Raw genomic sequence first — 9,204 nt, 5'->3', positions numbered from 1 at the left:
TGTATAGATGTGCTTTACACAATTGATCTATGTATTGTGACGAATTGTATGAGCCCCAATAAATTGATTAAAAAAAAATAATAAAAAATAAATAAAATGAGAAAAAAATAAAAATAAATTAAAAAATAAAAGCAGCAAAACAGATTAAGAAGTTATGAAAGTCTGAGTCGTCATGAAATTATCTATTCTCTGAGGAAAAGCTCTTGGTACTTACTGAAAGAATAAATTTCTATATTCCCTAGGTTAATCAATTGTACTTATCAGCTAACACCCACTATTCCTTAAGCCTACTGAAGAGGTGGGAACAGCAATTCATATACATAGAGTAGCTGACTGGTAACAGCTCAGATTGTGGGAATCTTATTCAGAAAAGCATTTTATTTCCCCAAAAATGTTTCAGAGAAGGCTTTGTTTTGGTAAAGTTCTATAAGGATAAAGCAAGTATGAAGAATTTGACATTTTTTAGCACCATGTCATTATTGGCGAAAAGAAGGACCAGAGAACTCCTTTTGGAATTAGGTAGGCCACTTATTGCGCAGACTTGGAACTCACACTTTATAAAACTTAGATTCCCAGTGTTCTGAATCAAATAGCTCCATTGTAGTATTTCCTTTATTTCATGTAAATGCTACGAGAAAATGAGATCATTCTGTCACATACAAGGCTATCTTGAAACTATTCCACCTTGTAATTGCATAGATAAATATGTATTATGTATTAAGTTGCAAAAACATACCATTGTTTAATCTTTAATTGATAGCGATATGCAAGAGTTACAAATACTGGTCAGGATAAAAGGGTATATGATCATCTTAAAATTTCTTGTTTTTAAACCCAAGGAGAAGGGAACAAAAAATGATCTAAAATTGATGGCAAGGAGGGTGTAGGATGCCTGGTGGGGCTTAATCAAGGGCAATATTTGCCAAGAAGAATTACCAAAACCCAAATGAAGGCCAAACATGATAGTTGAGCAAGAGGAAAGTAAATGGAAATAGAAGAAAGAACTAGAAGGCAAAGGACATTTATAGAGGTCTAAATACAGGCATGTACATATGTAAATATATTTATATGTAATAATAGGGAAACAGGTCTATGTGCATATATTTATATGTTAAGTATTAAGGCAGCAGGGGAAATTTGGCCTCTACTCAAGTACTTCCTCAATGCAAGAACACTTTGTTCTAATAACTCAGCATTCTGTGATGCTCACCTTCCTGACAAGATTGTTGAAGACAAAATGGGTACATAAGCAAATGTGGTGAAGAAAGCTGATGGTGCACGGCTATCAAAAGATATAGCATCTGGGTTCTTAAAGGCTTGAAGATAAACAAGCGGCCATCTAGCTGAAAAGCAACTAAGCCCACATGGAAGAAGCACACCAGCCTGTGTGATCATGAGATGTCAATGAGATCAGGTATCAAGCATCAAAGACCCAGAACAAAAAATCATATCATTGTGAGTGAGGAGGAAAGAGGAGTGGAGAGCCAAAGCCCATCTGTAGACAATTGGACATTCCCTTACAGAAGGGTCACAAGGAAGAGATGACCCAGTCAGGGTGCAGTATAGCACCAATGAAACATACAACTTTCCTCTAGTTCTTTAATGCTTCCTCCACCCACTATCATAACCCCAATTCTACCTTACAAATCCAGCTAGACCAGAGCATGTACACTACTCCAGAGAAGAGTTTGCAACACAGGGAATCCAGGACAGATAAACCCCTCAGGAACAATAATGAGAGCAGTGATACCATGAGGGAAGGAGGAAGGTGTGTACTCAAGTTTGAATTTAACTATCCTTCATACAGTCTCTGGTGGGACCATTACTTAAGAGTATTATGGCCAGCACAGTGTTTCATATAATATCGTATAAGATCATGGAACACACTAAAGCAAATGAGGTTTAGGACTGGGCATATGACCATTTTTTTTTTCCTCCTATGGTGCACCATCCAGAAGCCACTGGCCAACTTCATTGAAAGAAGAGCTGACTCAGAAACTCAAAGATGATACCTCGTGAGGTTTGGGCACCATTCTGCAAACTATAGAGAGTGCTCTTTTATCTATGACTTCTGCCCAGTGTAGTGTTTGCCATAGGTAAATAATATTGGACTACAATCAAGAAGTGTAATAATTAGAAAGGACCACACACATTAATTCCAATATCATTAAACAATGAGGAAACACGTAGTGTTACATTCGTTAAAAGCTCTTGATAAACTTGTAATATTTGTTCAACTCCTCTTTAAATAAACATTAGATCCTAATGTTGGTAACCTTAATGATATAAAGGTTAGTATCCATAAATCAAATACTTAAATTAAATAAAAGATTATTTATATACATCTGTCATTCCAATATAATTTCTATAATAAAGCCTAAGCGTATGGATATTGAAAGCAGGAATTAAATTGGATATAATCCATTAACTTCACATATGCATTTGTAAATATGTGCATTGGAATGATTAATGTTCTTGAGTTTGACCTTTGACTGCTTTCATGCACCTGCTGATTTCTTTGCATCCCTAGCAATGTGCACACAAAATATCTCCTATGAAATACACCTGGGGGATTCATCTGTACTTTGTGTTCCCCAGGCCCCTTAACTGCAACCACGCTTTTGATCTCTCTTGTTCCTCATCTTCCTCTCCTGGGTGTTCTTCAACAATTTAATGTAGATATCTAAGCCTCTGGTTTGCAACTCCTAAGTCTTAAGTCCTGCTTCTTCCTTAGAGCAATCCGGAGATCAAAATGTTTTCAGAGAAAATGCTCATAGCCATAGAGGATCTGTGAAGATCAGAGGGTGCAAGTCCTACATGAAGGCAAAATAGCTGTCACAGGAAAAGGAGCAACTGCGGGTTTTTCATACCAGTTTTACAGATATTAATACAGAATCATCATGTAAGTAGTACCAGTTATCCTGTTTTATGTAAAATGTACTCCCTTTAAAAGTAAAATAAAAAAGCTTTTATCCACCCTAAACTCTGCCTGAATAACGTGGCTAAACATATCATATTTATCTTAAAATGCATTTTACGTTCCAAATATTTGCTTATTTAAGTGTTTTTTCAGAAAGATTACTGCAGTTTTGTCATTCAGAGTTAACCGAAAGCCCCCATAGTGCAAATAAAATTTGGTTAGATGTATAAAAAAATACCTAAGTATGTGTGTGTGCATATGCACATGCACACACACACACACAAGCATACAAGTGGAGTCCTGGTGGTTAAATGAACGATACTAAGAGAAGGGTAAGTAGTTTAAAACTATAATCTATTCAGTGTGAGAAAGATGGTGTACTCTGCTCTCTTAAGTATTATAGCCCTGGAAACTACAATGGATCACTACAAATTGGGATCAAATAAGCAAAAATGGATTTGTTTTTATTTAACATATTTTTTAAATGTATAAACCATTTTCAGACAAAATGATAAAATGAATGCACAGATGAGTAAAATGACATGCTGCATACCTATTGTCATTAGCTATGTGGAGAAGTGCACACCCAATAATTCTTGCTGCAAAATCTTTGTTTCTGACCTCTATATTTAACCTTGCCCAATGCACCATAAATTTAAGTAAACGTTGATAGTTTTTATTTACATTTGCTTATTCAGTAGCTGTTGATATAGCTACTTGTGCAAAATGTTGTGTATAGATTATATCAATTACACTTTGCAAATAGCCATGGTATTCCACACAATACTATCTCCTTTTAATTAGATGTGAACTTGAGTCACAGAAATTTAGGCAAAGTGCACAAAGGAATTAACCCATTACATAGCAGATTCAGATTAAACCAACTTTTTAAAAATTGTTGTTGCTGTTTGTGTGTTTCTGTTCCAAGGTAGACATCCTAGCCCTTTGACCTCCATGACACTGAGTCTCATGGTCTTCCTTAGGTGCCTTTGAGTCCATGCTGACTCATAGGGACCCGGTGCACAGCAGGATATAACACTGCCTGGCCCTGTGCCATCCTCACAATGATTCCCTTTGCTTTCCCCTTTTCCCACCCAAATGATCTTGCTCAAACCTTAATTGGAGTATCTTCTGAAAAATTAAGAAATGTTCTGGAAAAAAATCAGACTAATGCTTTAAAACTCAAATAGTTTTCCTGAACAACTTTCAAATATGTCTTATCATATCAACCATTCAGCTCAGAGAATGACATTCATCTTTCTGGAAATCTCTTGTTTTTTCCTTCCTAGGTCAGCATTATTTAAAGCAGTTTTAAGGAACCCTGGTAGTGTAGTGGGTATGAGTTGGGTTGTGGTTCACATGGTACACAGTTCCAAACCACCTGCAGCTCCACGGAATAAACATGGGGCTTTCTCCTCCTGTAAACAGTTAGTCTCAGAAACTCGTAAGGGGATCTCTATGAGTCAACGTCTAATGGATGACAGTGAGTTTGGTTTGGTTTTCTAGGTACATAAAGTAAGCTGGGCCTGGCTGAAAACTGCATCGATGGTGCCTTGGCCAGTTGATATCACCCCAGAACGCAACAAAACAGACTTGTACTGAAGATCAGCTTCTTCTCCCCTTTTCATATTCAACAAATCCTTACAGTACAGTACTATGTGTTATTGCACCATAGCCACTTGGAATTAGAAATGTTCAATCTGCTTAGAAATCTATTTTCAGCAGCCTTACTGCCGTGGGTTTGATTACAGCATACTGCTTGCATTTGAAGACGATGACAAGGAGATGATCAATCAGACAGCTGTCATTGAATTTCTTCTCATGGGCTTTTCCAATGACCCAGAAATGCAAATCCTACATGGTGTCTTGTTCCTAATGGCTTACTTGGCAGCCCTGATAGGAAATGGGCTCATCATCATCCTCATTACTTGGGATAGACGGCTTCACACTCCCATGTACTTCTTCCTGAAGAATTTGTCATTTGTAGATACCTGCTACATCTCTGTCACTGTTCCTAAGTTTATTCTGAACTCTTTGCTGCACAAAAGCTCAATATCCCTTTTGGGGTGTGTTTTTCAAGTGTTTTTTTTCGTGGTTTTTGCCTCAGCTGAAGTGGCCATTCTCACAGTAATGTCCTATGATCGCTATGTGGCCATCTGCCACCCATTGCACTATGAGATCATCATGAACAGAAGAGCCTGTGGGCACATGGTGGTGGTTTCCTATGTCAGTTGTGGGATCTCTGGAGTAATGCACACTGCAGCAACATTCTCCATAAATTTCAGTTCCAACAAAATTCACCAGTTTTTCTGTGACATTCCACAAATCATTTTAATTTCAGATTCAAAGAAAAACATAGCAGAAATTGGAATCATTGCATTTATTTTAGGTATCATACTAGTTTGCTTTGTATTTATTTTTTATTCCTACGTCCATATTTTCTCCACTGTTCAAAGGACCTCTTCTTCAGAGGGTAGGACCAAAGCCCTATCCACCTGTATCCCTCATCTGGTTGTTGTGACCCTGTTCATTCTAACTGCTGCTTTGGGCTACCTGAAGCCACCGTCGGACTTGAAGTCACTTCTGGATCTCGTTTTAGCAGTGTTTTATACTGTGCTTCCTCCTACATTAAATCCCATTATATACAGCCTTAGAAACAAAGACATAAAATCAGCTCTGTGGAAGATGCTTGATTTGAAAATACTTAAATCATATTAATCAAATTTGGAAAGCTTAAAGAGCTGTTTCTTTAATTCCATTTCTTTTACATTTTAAGTAATAACACACAAATGTTTCTTAGAATTGATGTAGTGTTTAGGCAAGGTGGAATAGAATTGGTGATGTACTTGTCATTACATAATGTGTGTGAGAGGTATGAATAAAAATAAGACCAGTGATATAATATGTGAGAATCATTTTTACCTCTAGCAAATAAATATTTTGTGGTGGTTTTGGATCACTTTATAAATAAAAATTATTTAATAATATTAAGAAAAATGTACCAAATATTATTTCCTATTTGAAAACTCAACTTAAGAGCCTAGTAACAATATGTTTTTTTTAAAATAAGTGAGAGAGATATATTCTTTAATGTTACATCAGAAATTCCTTTTATAGAAGAAAACAGGTAATTTTATCACCTGGGCAAATATAATTAAAAAATGGTGCTGCAAAATTGCACCCAAATGAAAATTTAGATAAACATTACTTAATTTTACCCATTATAGATTCTGAATGGTGAGCAATATTTTATTTCTATTTTACTGGATGGCAGAGAGAAGCACTTCAAAATCTATCTATCTATCTATCTATCTATCTATCTATCTATCTATCTATCTATCTATTTATGTTGGCAAACTGCTCCATCCCTCTGGGAAGTACTTTCAAAAATAAAAATACCATTTTTCCCTATAAGTTGCTACTATGAAAATATATATAACACATTTACCAAAATGTTAAATGCATACATACACACAGAGAATGAATCTCTAAAGGGCATATATATATATATAAAACAGATAATAGCCCCAAAACTTGGTGGGGGGGGGAGAAAGAAAAAGGACCACAAATGATATCTATTGGGGAAATTTGGAGCTTTGGTAATAGTAATTAAATGACTAAAAACCTAGATACACAAAGAAAGTGGCATGTTACAGATTGGGAAGGTATAAAGTTTTCTGAAATGTAGAGATCTTCCATTGCTTGACCTGAAGGTTCAATATAGGGGTGTTTTTATTTGGTGATATTTCATACCATAAGTGCATGCTATAAGAAATAATATGTAGTAATTACATCATAGTTCATTTAATAATACTCTAATTTCCTTTAAGTTTTAATTCTTGATTCATGCACACTTATTTTACTCTCTGTTGCAAAATGTAACACTATAATCACTTATATATAAGACCAAATGGATGATAATTGATTTTGATAAAGATAACAATATAATGGGGCAGGGAAACTTGAATGTAGGTGTGTGTTTGAGGACTAAATTGCACCTGATCCAAGTATTTCCAATCACTTCATATGCCTGTGATGTTTGGACACTGACTACGGGAGATTGAAGAAGATTTGACGCACTTGAATTATTGCGCTTCCAAAGTGACGGCAGCAATGGGGTCAAATGTAATAATTGTGAGGATGGTAGAAGACAGGGTGGTCTTTTGCTCTATTTTACAGAGAGTAACCGTGAATTAAAATAGACTCAACGGCACCTAGCAACAACAATAGCTATTCCTGGAATACAGTTCTGGAATGGGGCCTTCTGTTTTATGAGATCATACAGAGCAGGTTTTACTACCCTTCTAACACATCTGAGGGGGAAAAAAAGAAAATAAGATATCAAATATAGCACGAATGAGATTCCAGGGCACATGCAGATCACCAAGGAATCCAGGAACAGAAGCTAAAGAGACAAGGTCCTTCTCCCAGACATGATAAAGAGAGCCTTCCTCCACAGAGTGTCCTTCATTCAAATTTCCAATCTATGAAAAAGTGGATTTATCTTCTTAAAAATGACCTATTTTTTGTTTTTGTGTTATAGCAACACTAAAAAAGTGTGCGGTTAGAGTTAATTACAAAGAAAAAATATGAAACTTATGTTAATGCAATACAAAAAGAAGTGAACAACTTTAAAAGTTTTCCCTAATACTGAAAAGGGAAAGGATAATTAGAAAAATAGACTTTTACATCAATTAAATAAACTAAATCCACAATTAAGAAAGACTGCTAAATAAGTACCAGATTCAGTTAAATGTCGCCTGTCAATTCTTCAAATTTATTTAAACAAAAAGTAATGTCCTATATGCTTTTCTAACAGGCTGCCATCGAGGCAATTCTGACTAACAGTGATCTTCTAAGACAGAGTAGAACTGCTCTACAGGGTTTCAAGGTTGTACATATTTATGAGAGAGACTTCCTAATCCTTCTCGTTGCATTTATAAGCACATGTACCTCACTGGACTACAATGGCTCCTTACATACTTTTCTAGGGACTGTATCTAATACTAGTAAATAATATTATTATCCACCCTTCATATTTTGATTAATGTCTCAATAGCAGCCATATTGTATACCTAAGGAACATTTTAAGAATTTCATAATATATGAATGTATTTATTTAAAATACATGTACTTAAGAACTATAGTTACTTGACTCAAAGGTGAAAGACCCATATTAAGCATTTAATGTACATTTCCATCATGAGTAGACATTGTACTCATAACTTAACACCAGCCAGAAAATTAATATAAAGGAGTTTTAAAATATTCAAGGAAAAACTCTATTATCTATTCTATTAGAATTCTAGCTATTCTAAAATTCTATTCAATTTTCCCACAATTTTTTGAAATCCTATCCTGCAAAGGATGTCATAACTATCATAGGGCTATTCACTTTCAAAATCCACTGGGAACATTTTTTTAAATTTCTCACCAAGTGACGAAAGCTAACTTACATGAAAGAAATTTTAGAACATTATAGAAATTTAACTCCATGTTTCAGAATATAGAAAAGGAAAATAGCACCTTCGTGAAATCACTTGGGACCCTGCAAGGGTCGTGAACCTTATAAGAGACAAAAATAGCAGAGTAATAACTCAACAAAATCTCAAAGATAAATGACACTGAAGGACAAATATATTAAGGAATAAACTCCAACCAAGCCCTAGCAGAAGCAAAGTTGAGGTTATCGTTCCTAAAACAAAGACAAACAGCATGCATTTGTCCATGCGGCTCTTCTTTGACGATGCTTGCAAAGTTGAATTTCATCTTTATCATTCACTGTAGGTGAGTCCATGGAAACACTCATAATTCCCATGGCCTCATTCTTCCCAAATGGAAAAGGATTCATACTTATAGAATTTTTCTCTTGGATTATTGTAGCAGTTTCTGAAACATTGTATATCTGCAGTTAATATTCTTATTTCTCATCGTTTGAAAATCAACTCACAATAGAGGTATCAAAAGCAGAGGAAGACCATGTGCATCAACACTAGAATAAGCTCATCAATAGAAAATGTATTCTGCAACTAAATTTTTCTGCAGAAGACATTTGATAACCTTGTAATATTTTAATAACTAGTTTACATAACTAATATTTTTGTTGTTAGCTGTCATTGCGACAACTACATACTACTAGAACTTATGTACACCTAAAGAAAACTTTCACACATCTGCAGCCATCTTCACAATCACCAGCACTTTTGAGCTCATTTTTATGGCAATTTTGCCAATCCTTCTCACCGGTTCTAGCTAGTCTTCTTTGGTAAGCTACTTCACTAAAA

General features: G+C 35.3%; 1 protein-coding gene across 1 annotated transcript; it reads left to right on the top strand.

The window, feature by feature from the left end:
* The first annotated feature begins 4,705 nt into the window (after positions 1 to 4,705).
* On the top strand, positions 4,706 to 5,638 carry LOC101650382 (olfactory receptor 14A16-like). Its single transcript, XM_004697254.1, has one exon. It carries the CDS (start codon positions 4,706 to 4,708, stop codon positions 5,636 to 5,638), a length of 933 nt encoding a protein of 310 aa, XP_004697311.1.
* Positions 5,639 to 9,204: the final 3,566 nt, after the last annotated feature.

This window comes from Echinops telfairi, unplaced genomic scaffold (assembly GCF_000313985.2).
Source record: "Echinops telfairi isolate 266 unplaced genomic scaffold, ASM31398v2 ScPeMD7_7469;HRSCAF=8507_0, whole genome shotgun sequence".
NCBI lineage: Eukaryota > Metazoa > Chordata > Mammalia > Afrosoricida > Tenrecidae > Echinops > Echinops telfairi.
The sequence above is the reverse complement of the archived record's forward strand: the minus strand, read 5'-3'. Positions and strand labels throughout refer to the sequence as shown.